This window comes from Accipiter gentilis, chromosome 11 (assembly GCF_929443795.1).
Source record: "Accipiter gentilis chromosome 11, bAccGen1.1, whole genome shotgun sequence".
Lineage (NCBI taxonomy): Eukaryota > Metazoa > Chordata > Aves > Accipitriformes > Accipitridae > Astur > Astur gentilis.
The window spans coordinates 2,833,807-2,848,693 of record NC_064890.1 but is presented as its reverse complement, the minus strand read 5'-3'; the positions used below and the strand labels follow the sequence as shown (position 1 = coordinate 2,848,693).

General features: G+C 40.8%; 1 protein-coding gene across 1 annotated transcript in view; it reads left to right on the top strand.

The window, feature by feature from the left end:
- EXOC4 (exocyst complex component 4) overlaps positions 1-14,887 on the top strand; it is a 408,882-nt gene that overhangs the window by 36,900 nt on the left and 357,095 nt on the right. The window contains exons 4-5 of the mRNA XM_049813739.1: positions 9,053-9,237; positions 11,427-11,536. Coding sequence (XP_049669696.1) covers positions 9,053-9,237; positions 11,427-11,536 — 295 coding nt within the window. The remainder of the gene's footprint in view (positions 1-9,052; positions 9,238-11,426; positions 11,537-14,887) is intronic.

Genomic DNA, 14,887 nt, shown 5'->3' with positions numbered 1-14,887 from the left:
ACCCCCAAACTGCAGTTCTTTTGAGGCTGTCCCCGCTCCAGTGTGGGTTACCCCCATGCCACAGTCCCTCAGAGTGGTCCCCTCCAAGAGTGTGTCTCCAGCCGCTTGCAGTTGCTGGTTTCTTTAAATTTGTTGGAACAGGGTGCCACATGCCACCCCAAACCGAAACAACCCACTGGAAAATTCCTTGTCGTGTAATTTAGCATCCCTTAGATGTATTTGCAGTGCTAGAAGGTTGGAGGATCAGTTCTCTAATGCATCATCTGGTCTTGAATTTATCACGTTAAATTCTTTGAATAGAGACCATAAGTTGTAGATATTCTTCTTTTTTGCCTGGTGCAAAGTCCTAACAGCCGGAGTGTGAGTACCTTCCTATTTCTTAAGCAAACTTTTCAGGTTAGATCCTTATCTCACACAAGTCAGGTGCAAATTGAATTCAGTGAACTTGTTTAGATCTGGCTACACACATATAAGCCATATTTTAGTCATTTTCTTTTCCTGTACCTTTTGAAAGCAAGTTCCTTGTAAAAGCAGTAGATCAATTCTCCTTCTTTTAAATGTCAGCATTGTCTTTATTCATGCAGCAAGGCAGCTGAAACCTTCTGGGTTGCTGCTGTTTATTTGCTGTTTTATTCAGAGGGTTCAGCTTTTTTCCTTCTGTCATACTGGGTTTGTGTATGGGTTGACTTTTTTTTTTCTCTTCAAATTGTGACCTACCACATTATTTTCTTTTAACCTTTCTCAGATGTTTGCTCATGTTTTCCTATCTGTTGTCTGAACTCAGAATAGGCTGGTATCCCAGCCGGAAAGCATGTGGTTTTCTAGTTTGAACAACCATTATTCTGTTTCTTTGCCCTAAAGAAGCACCTAGTTGGTGGCTTGCTTTTTTTTTTTTTTTTTTACCGCTCATAGACTTCAAGGATTGTGGAGGTCTAGAATTTAAAAAAAAAAATCCTCTTTTTGCTTTTGACATCTATTTTACAAGGCTTTTTGGAAAGCTAAAATACTGCTGAAAACCCTTTTGAGGGACTATGGAGGTTTAACTGCAAGCAGATTGGAAAACTTTGGCCAAAGTAAGTAAAGAAAGAAGAATTTCAACAAATATCTTGCTAGTACTTAGGTTCTAGTTTGTTGTAAAACACTAAATTAAAACCTTCCAGATTGGATGTTATGATAGGCAAATGTTTAGCTACATTTTCTTTTTAAGGCAATTAAGCCCTTCTATAAACTGACTGTGACCTTTAAACAAGCTGCATAGTGGTTCTGGTGCCACAGTTATTTTCTATAAACTTGCAATTTTTAGCTCATACAAAGCAGAGCTCTTTTTTCAGGCTTATTTAATTGATCCTTATTTTCTAAAGGGTCACTACTTACTACTCTAGGTAATAATAAGTAGATATAGATAAGTAGACTTTAACACCAGAAATAACCATCAGATTATCTAAGCCAAATTCTATTTTAATCCAGACTGATATTTTAATTATTATTTGACTAAATACAGTTTTTCTGTATTTATTTAAGTGTGGCTTTCAATGGGAGAGATAGACTTCTTTCAGGGATTTAGGAAAAAAAAAAAAAGAGAGAGTAAAAAGACATGGTGGTGGGGATTACCTACCATTTCTTTTGGTACTATTTGCTCATGGTAAGTCAGCTTTTTTAAAGAAGAATAACATAATTTTTGTCTGTTGATTCACCATCCAGCTGTTTTCTCTTGCTGTAGCTTGTCTCTGCACCCCAACCCCTGCCAAAAGAAAAAATGTTGGGGAGTTCTCTTACTTATAATTATCTTTGTGTCCAGGTACTCAAACACAATGCCATTATCTACCTCTAACCTCCCACCCTCAGAAAAAAAAAAATAAAAAAAAATCACTTATTTCCAGTTAGCTAAGTCAGGTGGGTGTAAGAAAGAGGCTTGAAGGACCCTCAGGTGCTTTTTCTGGACCCGTGAACCACTTGTAGTTCTCTTCTGTACATGTAATTTTCAGGTTCTCTGAAAAAGGCTGCTATTCCATTATCAGTCTTAACCAGAGTCTTGTAGTGTTAACTCTTCCCCTCTATACACATTAGTCCTTTTGTAAGTATGAATAGCACACAGTAGGTAATAGGAGTGTTAAAACCCAGGTAACTACTTGGGAAATACAGTCGAAGCTGAAGGGAGAAGAGAAAGGGGAGAAAATCTAATTAAATGCGATACCCTTTCATGTTTCATAGCATCTTTAATCTTCATTATCCAACACACCTACCAGAGCAAGGAAAAGGAGCAAAAAGCAGTGGCAGTGTATTAATTGCACCCTCAGTTCAGCGTATGCACAGGGTGGTAATGACAGGAAAAACAAGGTTGGGTTCCCTCGGACTTTTTGATAACACTGTGTTGTTTTGAATCACACTGTGTCCCGTTATTTGGATGTCCCCACTCCTATATTTGCAGGATCATAGCCAGCAGGTCAAGGCAAGTGACTGTGCACTTGTGAGGCTGCATCTGGAGTAGCACACGGAGTTTTGGGGGCCCCTCTACAAGAAAGGTACATACCTGTTCTTGTATGGGAAAGGAAACGTACGGGAGCGAGTCCAGTGGAGAGCGCCCAGGGTGGTGGGGCTTTAGAAGCACACAACATAGAAGAAGATGCTGCAGTAATTGGGTTTGTTCAGCCTGCAGGAAAGAGTGGTTTTTTTGCTGCCTGTGACCATCTAAAAGAGTTAGAGGGAAAAATGGAGCCAGACTCCTCTCCGAAGTGCACAGTGAATGAATGAGAGGCAACCATCACCGGTTTCTGTGGAAGACGCTGGCTGGACAAAAGGAGAAAATTCTTCCCCGTGAGTTGTTAAACACCAGGAGCAAGAGACCAGAGAGACAGCGAATCTCCATGTTTGCAGATTTTCAAAGTTTGACTGGAGGCCCTGAGCAGCCTGATCTAACGTTGAAGTTAGCCCTACTTTGAGCAGGGGTTTGGACTAGAAACCTGGAGGTCCCTTCCAAGTTGGATCAGTGTATTATTCTAGCAATGCTGTGAATGCTGATTCCAGACTTTCAGAATTCTTTGACTTGCTCTGACATAAAATGTTGAAGTCTGTGCTTGCTGCCCTTAGACATCAGTGTTTACTCAGTGACCACAGTGTGCTGCTGAGCTGCTACAATTATTTCTCATCCTAGTATATGGGCATTGTGCAGTTTGCATTTGAGATCATTCTTTGGTAGGTGTGGATAGCCTTTGGCCTCACCGTTACCCTTAATGGCAGGTGCCATATGAGATGGCTCAAATGCCTTTTAATTTTAATGTACAACAAGTTCTGTAAAGCAGAGATGAATGTGGTAGAAGATAGCAACCAGAGAAGTTGTGTTATTCTAGCAATAGACAACAGAATGTAGAGTTGTTTAATTTCCCAGTGCTGCTTCTTTTGAAGTGAGCATTCAAAACGCTGCTGGTGAACTGAAAAAAATCCAAAAGTTGCTATAATGTACTGAAAATACTAAAACCAATGTGGAAATGTTGTAGCTTGTAAGGTTTTTCTACTAATTGTTCAAAGTAATAAAATTAAAATCCTAAAAAGTGATACCAATTATTAGAAGTGAAGGGCTTCTGTCTGCTGTCTGAGGACTCCAGATAAATCTGTAAAAAATGAGTGGAAAAATAATAGCTACAATTTAAATACAAAATCCCTATTTTTTTGAAGTTTAGTATTCAAGACAGAGGGAGACAGTTGCCTTTTAAAATGTGAAAAACTTTTTATGTCTAGGAATGATGCTAGCAATATAAATACACTCAACCCCCAACACTTAGGTTTCTTTTTAGAATGCACCTTTTTCTTGATTAGTTCTTCATACTGTAAGCAGAGGAGCAGCATCCACAATAAAAAATAGAAACCAAAAATAAGGGTTTTTCTTCTAAATTAAGGATCTCTAACTGGAGGAGTCGCTACTAACTTCAAGAACAGCAATACTTTTTTTGCAGAGCAGTATTTGTGTTGTACTCTGACCTGTTACTGCTTTGTGCAGCCTGTCTCCCACTCATCTAGCTCCTTTTGCATATCAGGGTTTGAAATGAGAAAAGGTTAAGAACAACTAGTTGAAATGGTATGCCCAAGTTGAGTGATGAGTTGATGATACAACAGTAAATAATTCTTTGATCTTCAAAGCGGAAAGTATTTTTATCATACATTTGGGTCTCTTGCATAATACAAGTGATGGTGTGTTACTAGCTGAGTGGGGGCATAAAATTCTGGTCTTGATTTAAACTTTGCCAATGTTAGATCTAGTCCCCTTATGAATTAAATGAAAAGAGTCTTCTTTCTAGTCTTGCTCTCAGTGCTCACCTTATTTTTCTTGGCTGCACGAGGCATTGGCTGTGCTCTCGGCTGACCCACCGTGGTGATTTTCCAGTCCCTTTCTAACCTTACTGTTTCTTGAGATACTTGACCATATTATTAACATGGCCCAGATGGATACTTGGACTTTATTTAAAGCCAATTGTAAACTACTTCTGCTTTTGTTTCCAAGTAGTTAGCAGAGCTGTTGTCATTATTACTGCTCTTCCTATTCACTTTCTGCTTCCCTTTCTTTTCCATCCATCTCTTGTAACTCTTAATCTCCCTGCCTCTGGAGAACAAAGCCTTTGTGATGACAGTGTGGTTATTTGCTGAAAATGAGTTTTAAGAACTGATTTTTTCCAGAATAGTAGGGTGAAAAACAAGCTTGTCAACATTTTTCTCATAACAGTTCCATTGTTAGATCTATTTGTAGTGTAGTTTTAATTTTGTGCATTCTTCATAGACATCTCTGCTTCATTTTAGTTGCTTATGCTACTGTTCTGTGGTAGGTTATCCAGCACACAAATTAGACGAGTGGTTTAATCTCATATTTTTGTATTCTGAAATATAATCTGGGGTGATGCTTTATAGCTAGCTAGTTGCCAGGACTTAAATCATCTTTCTGCAAGTAAAACTACAGAAGGGAAAAATGGTTGGTTTCTTTTCTTTGTTTTAAACAGAATGTTTATACTTGTTGCCACCTAAACCAATTTGAAACTTTACCTTGACTTCCATGAACTTGAATTGAGCCCCTGGCTACATTCCAGACCCAAACTGTTCTGAACATTAAAGCTGGAAAAGGGGAAACATAAACCCCATTTTTAAGAAGAGAAAAAGGAAGACCCAGGGAACTACAGCCCAGTCAGTCACTCTGTGCCCAGCAAGATCACGGAGCAGATCCTCCTCGAAACTATGCTAGGGTACGTGGAAAATAAGGAGGTGACTAGTGAAAGCCAACATGGCTTCACTAAGGGCAAATTGTGCCTCACAAATTTGGTGGCCTTCTATGACAGGGTTTACAGCGTTGATAGATAAGGGAAGAGCAGCTGACATCATCTACCTGGACTTATGCAAAGTGACACTGTCCCGCACAACATCCTTGTCTCTAAATTGGAGACACGTGGATTTGATGGATGGACCGCTCGGTGGATGAGGAGTTGGCCGGGTGGTCGCACTCAAAGAGTTGCGGTCAATGGCTCAATGTTGCGAGTGGAGAGCAGTGACGAGTGGGGTTCCTCAGGGGTCAGTATTTGGACCGGCGCTGTGTAACCTGTTTGTTGGCGACAGGGACGGTGGGATTGAGCGCACCCTCAGCAGGTTTGCCAACCACACCAAGCTGTGTGGTGCGGTCGACACGCTGGAGGGAAGGGATGTCATCCAGAGGGACCTGGACAGGCTTGAGAGGTGGGGCCATGCGAACCTCGTGAAGTTCAACAAGGCCAAGTGCAAGGTCCTGCACATGGGTTGGGGCAATCCCGAGCACAAATACAGGCTGGGCAGAGAATGGATTGAGAGCAGCCCTGAGGAGAAGAACTTGGGGGTATTAGGGGTATTAGTGGATGAAAACCAGAGTATGACCCAGCAATGTGCGCTCGCAGCCCAGAAAGCCAGTTGTATCCCGGGCTGCATCATAAGCAGCGTGACCAGCAGGTCGAGGGAGGGGATTCTGCCCCTGTGCTCCGCTCTGGTGAGACCCACCTGCAGTATGGTGTCCAGCTCTGGGGTCCCCAACATCAGGAGGCCATGGACCTGTTGGAGCGAGTCGAGAGGAGGCCACGAAGGTGATCAGAGGGCTGGAGCACCTCTCCGATGAGGACAGGCTGAGAGAGTTGGGGTTGTTCAGCCTGGAGAAGAGAAGGCTCTGGGGAGACCTTATTGCAGGTTTTCAATATATAAAGGGGGCTTATAAGAAAGACGGAGAGAGAATTTTTAAGAGAGCCTGTAGTAACAGGAAAAGGGCTAATGGCTTTAAACTGGAAGAGGGCAGATGTAGGTTAGATGTAAGGAAGAAGTTCTTCACTGTGAGGGTGCTGAGGCACTGGCCCAGGTTGCCCAGAGAGGTTGTGGCTGCCCCCTCCCCGGCAGTGTTCAAGGCCAGGTTGGATGGGGCTTGGAGCAACCTGGTCTAGTGGAAGGTGTCCCTGCCCATGGCAGGGGGGTTGGAACGGGGTGATCTTTAAGGTCCCTTCCAACCCAAACCATTCTGTGATTCTATGACTTTCTCTTGCGCTCTGTCTAGATAATTCATGGTAAGTGAGGTTTTACTGGAGTGGGGCTGCCTGAAGTTAATGGGCTCTGAGTGTGCATAACACTGAAACTCGCCTGTGTTATTTACCTGTAGAGTTCAATTACTGTGAAAGTGGCATTTATGAAGGACAGAGTTTCCAGCTTGTCTGACTGCAAATATGAAGTGTCAGAAAGGCCATTAAAAAAACCACCTGACAAACCCCACCAAATAAAAAAAAAAAACCAAATCAAACAGCTTTTTCTAGAAAGAGGAATTTCAGTGCATAACAATATGGGGTTTTTGGGTTTTTTTGTTGTTTTGTTTTGTTGGGTTTTTTTTAAGTGCAATAAACAATTGAATGTTCCATTTGCTTCTTAGAACATGTGCTTGAAAGCTGTACATTGGTCTTAATTAGTTTTGAGAATTACTAACTCTTTAGGAACTGGGAAGATAAAAATAGAGCCAAATAGTCTGAGCAGAAAGCTTTGAATTTTTGCTGCTTGTGTTTCAGATAATACTTTTCCTGGATGTCTTGGAACCTCTTTAATGTCATTTTTCTGCTTGCTTTCAGTTCTTCTCTCACTGCATTTTCATCTCTCAGCTTCTCAGTTTGACAAATGTTGTTCCTGATCTTGTTCTTGCTTTGCTGAAATTGCTGACAGCTTTCAGGGCAGTGATGAATGACTCTAACTCCCCTGATGTGACTGGGGGGGTTAAAGCGCCTTTGGAATTGGGAAATTTGGGGTGCATCTCTACCTGCCAAAGGAAGAAGAAAAAAATTAGCACTTACACTTCTGCCAAAGGTTTCTAAACTGTGTCTGCATGCCTGTTGAGCCTTCTCTATTTGTATTTACAGTGGCATGTGAGCTTTTTGGGAAGAAGTAAATTTGGGGTTTTTTTGCTTCATCTGTGGTGTGGTTTTCTGATGTGTTATGGCCAAACTTGCATTACTGTTCACAAATAGATACTGGGAAGAAAGAGGATGGATAGTGTTTTTTGTGTCAAGTGCTAGGAAACCCTTAAATGCTGTTGAAGTTGCAGCATTGGTGGGCTTAGGAGGGGCCCTTTCAGTCCTCTGTGATTAATGCTGTGACTTCTTTCTGAAGACTGAGCTCTAGCCTGAAGACTGGCAGCAAGTCCATGCTCTCATCATCCATGTAGACAAGAGAATTTCATAGTTAGGGATTTCTTGGCAAAATTTTTCAGGAGTCAGGAAAAAGTGCATCTTCTTCTTAGAAACTGCTCTTAATTTAAAAAGCCTAACTGCCCCAAAGCTATTTCAGGGTCAATCTTGACTTGGAGGCAAGCAGTGTAATACAGTGTTGATAGATGTTTTTTCAGTATAATTAATATTTACTGGTATTAAGGGACCAGACCTTAGTTTGGCTGTCTACTTACTGTATCTACTTGCTTTTCATTTTTAATGTTTACCTGACAGGTTTTGCTATAAACTTAAATCCTGAAGTGCAAGCAAATGTCTTATTTCACTAATAGTATCTTCAGTTATTAGGGAATGCAGAACATGTTATTTGTAGTTTCTTACAAAATCAGCACTGAGATTTTGGAAACTGCAGAGGGATGACTTTTTTTTTTTTGTAACTGTGTAAGTGCTCTGAAAAACAAATAATCTGGGAGAGATGCAATTTGACAGTGTTGCTTTTGTGCACTGATTTGTCATTCCTGGTGGCTTTTGTCCACGTTTGTTTTTAGGATACAAATGTAAATTAGATTCCTTAGTCTAGTACCCACGGGATGTCAGCTGGTCACTGTTGAAGTGCATTGCTAGAGAAATGTTATCTATGGCCTGTTTACGTTGCTGTATGTCAAGATCCTTGGCTGTTAGTCTGTTGCTTGTATAAAGTTATTTTGCTTAATTTGAGCCTTAATAATTGAGCATTAAAAAGACCCCACGCTCTTTAAAGTTCAAAAGTACCTTTGAACTAGCAATAGTTTTCATAAAGCTGATGGCTATGTTTATTTAAATTGTGTAGTTACATGACATAGCAGCTATGTAGACTAGAGATGAGGCCTTCTAAGCTTTTTCAGCTATGTCATGACATCACTTTAAGCAAATAAAGTTTAAGCCATTTTCTCCCCATTTGTAGAATTGGGAATAATGTTTTCTTGGTGTTTCTGTAATGAAAAAAAATGAAGACAATCAAACGTCATTGTCAGTATCTTTTTCTAATACTTTTCTACTTGATAATCTTCTTATTTTGTGATAAACTGTGCTTTGATTTTTATTTAACAGGCTGTGTTTTAACTAACTTGTTTTATACATATGCTCAAAATATTTGATGACAGCTCATTAAATCTGAGTTGTTCACATATTAGACCCTTTTTATATGTTGAATTTTCTTTTAGGAATAGAAGTAAAGAAATACTACTTAAATGTTTTCTGCTTTAAAAGTGTATGGATAGAATCATCACGGTATTCAGACACTCCCCAAATCAAAGAGAAAAGTCCTGAGAGATAAATGAATTGGCCTTTAAAAGTTGTCACATGTGTTCTCCTTCCAGGTGTCAGCGGTAGACTCCTTGGAGGGTCCCCTTCTTCAGGTGGAGGGATTGAGTGATCTGAGACTGGAGCTCCACAGTAAGAAGATGAACATGCACTTAGTCCTGATAGATGAATTACACCGTCATCTTTACATCAAATCAACTAACCGAGTAGGACAACGCAACAAGGAGAAAGGGAGAATAAGGTGGGTTTGGTGTGATGCTAACTGAAGGCAACAGGTCTGGGGGGGAAGAGGACTACGTTCTCCCTTTCATAAGGAGAAACTTTCTTGGGAGCGTGCCATCGACTTAGACCTCAACCTTTCATTTTTGGCAAGCAAATTTCTCAGGTTCATGGCTGTGGAGAGCAGAAAAACTCCAAATATGTTGATGTACCTTGAAGCCTGTGAACAGTCTGTTCTCGTTTTTTCACTTTTGCTTAGTGATTCTGTTGGTTTTGTGCCGCTTCCCACAGAATAACGATGAGGTCAGTTCCTTTTAGCATTCTTTTCCTTGTCTGATGCATATACCTTTCCTACAAATGTCATGATCATGAGCCTCAGGTCAGGCAAAGGGAAGAACACAGGGAAAGACTGGTCATCTTTTCTAGCAAATGTCCCAAGGTTTAAAAGACTTCCAGCTAACCAATATTGCACCCTCTGTCTCGTAACCTTATGAAGTGCCTGAGGAGTGTCATGGCTCTTGTTGTGTTTCTATGGTGTTTCAAAGATGTTGAAACGTATTACCTGGTTGGTGCCTCAGATCAGTGGAAACTCAGCTTAAGTGTAGGTGCCTAACTATTTTTTCCTGATTTTGCGAATTTGAAGTTTCAGGGCAGTAGAGTTGTTGGGAGGGAAGGAAGGAAGATAGTGGCTAGAAAAGAGGCACACAGTATTGGAAGATGACTTTTGTAGAGTAGGAGAGGTCATAAACAGGGGCTGGGAGCAGAAAGGGAGCCAGCATATGATAAAGATGTAGAGAAAAGATAAATTAGTATTCTGTTATGAGAAGGAATAAAAAATGCTTACCAAAAATAAGAGGAGAGATAGTAAGTTACATTAAATGAATTTATGAAATAAAGGATTGACTGAAGTTGAAATTTCTAGGAAGGAGGGTTGCTAGCAAGTCATCAGTCTCTTCCTTACTCATCTTATTAATTAAAAACAGACACAAAGCTTTGGCATACCCAGACTATGCGACTGCTAATTAACTGCAGTTTTGTACAACTGCTACAGGTATCCTTTTTCTTCTTTTCCATCTTTTTTTTCACATTCCCTGTTGCACATCATTGATACTTGGTAACATGAATTCTTGCATTACAGACAGTCTTGTTGCTTTGTTTTAGCATGTTGCCCTAGACTGGCTGTTGACCAGGATGCAGTAAAGTTTGTAATTATTTCTTGTATTGGTTTTAAGTGTGTTCTGTCTAACACTGCTAAGCTGGAATGCACAGCTAATCCCTGTAAGTATGGTATTGTAGGTGTATAGGGAGTATAGGTGGTTCTTATGCAGGATAGTAAGCTTAGCCTTTGTCTTTGCAGGTTTCTATAAGTATTTTGATATCTAAGGGAACATACTGAACCCTATTATAGGAGCATTCTCCACTTCTTTCTCTTAAAATTATTTCTTGCTTGTGTTCCCCTGCCACATGCAGCTTCACGCCTTTCATTATGCAGCTGGGGCAGCATGACAAATTTCTGGCAAATAATACTATGTGAATTTATTATGAAAATGACCAAGCAGAAAGTCTTTCCTTTCTGAGGAGGTTCGTTTAGAGAGGGATGCATGTCGGTGTGCACAGAACAGGAATTTGAAGGGGAGGCAAAAGAGTGGAGGTTTCTAGTGGGAACTAGAAAAGCTTGAATGATTAAGTAGTTGACAGAAGCCATGGAGATGGGAGCATCTCTTCTCCTCAATATGTAGTTTTCCAGAAAGATCTTAAGAATTCCATGTTAATTTATCATCATGGTAGCAGTAGTTAATTGTACTGGAGGTGAACGTGTCTGCCAGGAAATAAATCATGCGCCATGGCAAGCTCCAGTGAGCCTGTGTCCTGATCGTGTTGTTGTGACCAGTCAGACAAGTCTAGAGTGCTATTAAATTCACAGAGGCCTTGGGATACCAAATTTTGTCTTTGACATGGCAGCATTCCCTCATCATTGCGTTTTTTTGCTTTTTCCCTTTTCAGTCAAATGTGTATATATAGACATCCACTCGTATTCATATGCGGACTTCTGCTTTAAGTTACGTTTTGTAAACCTCTTGTATCAAAACTGTGTGTTATGTATATCTATTGCTTAGGCTTACAAATTTAAGAAATAAATGGATAATTTGTTGTGAACTAATTTTGTAAATAATAGTAAACTGTTTGCTTTAATTGTCTCCTTTCACACAGTTCACTTGTGAAAGATGCCTCTCCTGTACCTCTTATGGATGTTACTAACTTATCTACACCTCGAAAGTTCCTTGAAACTTCCCAGTTCAGTACTCCTGGAAGCTCCAGCAGTGAGTATTTAAGTCATGTGCATTCCTTGCAGAAGTAATTTGTAGATCTTCAGCTGATTTTACAGCAGTAGTAGTAGGCATATCATCCCTTCTTCATGGTTGGTTGCTGATGGGAGGTCCTGAGACAAAAAGTTAGGAAGTGATTTGTGCAGTGTCATGAAATGAGTGAGCAGTATGTCCAGGGACAGGACTTGGCCATATCTGCATTTTTGTTTTGGCAAATCATCCTTCCCCTCTCCTCCCTGCCCATCAACTTCAATTAAATACACTTAGTTTTCTGTGCCTCTTATGATCTTGATCATGTTATTGTTATCTTAAGCAGAAGAGAGATTTGCGGTCAGTTCAGTTTGCGTACAGGTCTCTTCTACGTAATTTAATGTAGGCAGGCAGGTATGTGTAGTTATTGCAGAAGTGTTTTTTGCTGTGTGGGAGTCAAAAGGTCAAAGCTTTTCCTTGTGGGAACTTTGTAACTTTGACTAAAGGTCTATCTATACACAGGAATAATCTGGTGGTGATCCTTGTATACCTGTTACTACAACAAACACTGAGCAAAACAGTTTCATTGGTGCTTTTGTATGAGGCTTTGACAGTATTGCACAGATGGGGAATTAATCCTTGTATTGTTTCAGTAGATTAATAAGTGGGGTTGTCCTTGTTTAACAAATGAATAAAATGAATAATACAGAAGTGACCTACATATCTTCCCCCCCGCTTCCTTTCAAAAATTGACTGTTTCAGTATTCCTCAATGCAGAGAATCTTTCCTTCTCATCCTTATTAATTCTTTTGTCTGCTTGTTTCTGTTTTTTCTTGTCATGCTTGTCTCCTAGACTCTTTCCTTTGATCATTCTTATCTTTCAGTCTTGTAGGGGTTTTTGTTATTTAGCCCTGCTCCTGTAGGGTTGGCTAGTCTGTCACAGCCTGAGGCTATATTTCTACATAGTGGAGGTTTGTGAGGAGTCACTTGTGACATGCCAATGCAAACTTTCGGAGCTGGAAACTGCAGCTTCGTCGTGGAAACCTGGAAGAGAAGAACGGTATGAAAATTCTGGGGAAAAAAACTTAAGAATTCCGGTTATGTCCCTGTGATCAGTGAGAAGTTCAGTTTCTTGCTAAAGATCACGTGCTTTTGGGGAGCTGAGGAAATAAACCACAAAAAACTGAATCCCAGTCTCACCACTGTAAATGTTAACCTACTTCTTTTTTCAGTGTGTTAGTTGTATAGTCTCTCCACCTAAAATAATAGTTCTCTGTATAGTAAGAAAAAAAAAGAAAAGTCTGAAGTTATGCAGGTGATAGGGATCTCCCATCACGCCTTATGATGGGGAATAGACAGCAGGAGATGCACCTATTGAAGAATACAAATCCTATCCTTCTTTCAGTATCTTTAGTGTCTTCCTTAGTTGTTTTTTTTTTTTTTGCTAGTGTGATATGAACCTTAAATATGCTCTGAAAATAATTTTGTTGACAGTTGTCATCTTTGAAGACTTACAGATCCTAGCCAATTGTCATCACATCTGCTGAGATTGGTAAGAGGTTTGTTATTATCCAAAGCTGACCAAGAAGTGTTTTTCTTAGCTGTAGCCAATGGAAACCTGTTTATAAAGATAAATGCGTTTTTAGTGTTTATGCTGGACTACTGCAATTTTGTCTGTAAAGGAAAGTCCCAAGGCATACTTCTGTTTCAGAGCCCAGGGCTTTGCGAGCACTGACCCTAGTGTTCCCATTTATGCACTGCCCTTCTGCTTCAGCAGAGTCCATTTGAAGATTTTCATAGAATCATAGAATACCAGGTTGGAAGGGACCTCAAGGATCATCTGATCCAACCTTTCTTGGCAAAAGCACGGTCAAAACAAGATGGCCCAGCACCCTGTCCAGCTGAATCTTCAGTGTCCAATGTTGGGGAATTCACCGCTTCCCTGGGGAGATTATTCCAATGGCTGATTGTTCTCATTGTGAGAAATTTTCTTCTTGTGTCCAGTTGGAATCTCCCCAGGAGTAACTTGTACCCATTACCCCTCGTCTTTTCCACGTGGCTCCTTGTAAAAAGGGAGTCTCCGTCTTCTTTGTAGCCACCTGTAAGTACTGGAACATGGTGATAAGGTCTCCCCTAAGCCTTCTTTTCTCAAGGCTGAACAAAGCCAGTTCTCTCAGCCTTTCCTCATAGGGCAGGCTTCCCAGTCCTTGGGTCATCTTTGTGGCCCTTCTCTGGACCCTCTCCAGCCTGTCCACAGCTTCTTTGTATAGCGGGGATGAAAACTGAACGCAGTGTTCCAGGTGTGGCCTGACAAGCGCTGAGTAGAGCGGGATAATGACTCCTTTATCGCTGCTGGGGATGCCCTTGTTGGTGCAACCCAGCATCCTGTTGGCTTGCTTTGCCGCAGCAGCACACTGGTCACTCACACTGAGCTGCTTGTCCACCAGGACCCCCAGGTCCTTTTCCACGGAGCTGCTGCCCAGCCGGGTAGATCCCAGCCTGGGCTGCACTCCTGGATCGTGTTTTCCCAGGTGCAAGACCTTATATTTGTCTTTGTTGAGCTTCATAAGGTTCTTGTTAGCCCACTCGTCCAGCCTGTCCAGGTCTTTCTGCAGGGTGTCTGTCAAGTGTCTGCTTCCCCACTGAGTTTGGTATCATCAGCAAACTTCATTAGGTACACTCGATCCCATCATCCAGGTCACTTCTGAAGATACTAAACCTATATATGGATTTTCAGTAAATAGTTCTTGTACGGAACTGACTGTGATCGTCCATTACAGTCTTGCCCACCACAATTACCTCTGTGTATGATAACAAGGTTTTATGGAAATCAACAGTGTCATCCTGTACGTAGACTCACAGTTGTTTACAGAAGTCTTCTGAGGAGCAGAACCAAAAAGAACCAACTTCAGTTTTGAAGTAACATAACTGCTTATCTTGCTGCAGTTGGAACCAAATCTAAATTCCAGATTTTTATAAAACTTCTGCAAAATGAATTGATATTAAGTCTGGGTTATCCATCTGGCAGGGATGTTTGTAAACTTCCCTAAGATACCTTCTGCAAAGCATGAGTGATGTGTGTTAAGATTGAAAGTTAAACCAACATGTGAATGATGCCCCTCCTATAAGGAAGGAGCAAAGTGCAAGATACTTAGTTTGATTTCATTTTTTGGCAGAGATGAGGCCAAGACTCTTTTCCACCATCTCTTACTTAGAATAGGATATGGGATCCCTATTTAATGCATTAGCTTCAGTTAGAATAGGGATGTTTGGGATTTCCTTACCTGGGCCATTCACACATTTCTTCTTATACAAGTAGTGAGTCTATGTTTTCAAACAAAAAAGGTTATGAGGTTATTTCCCCCCCCTCCCCCG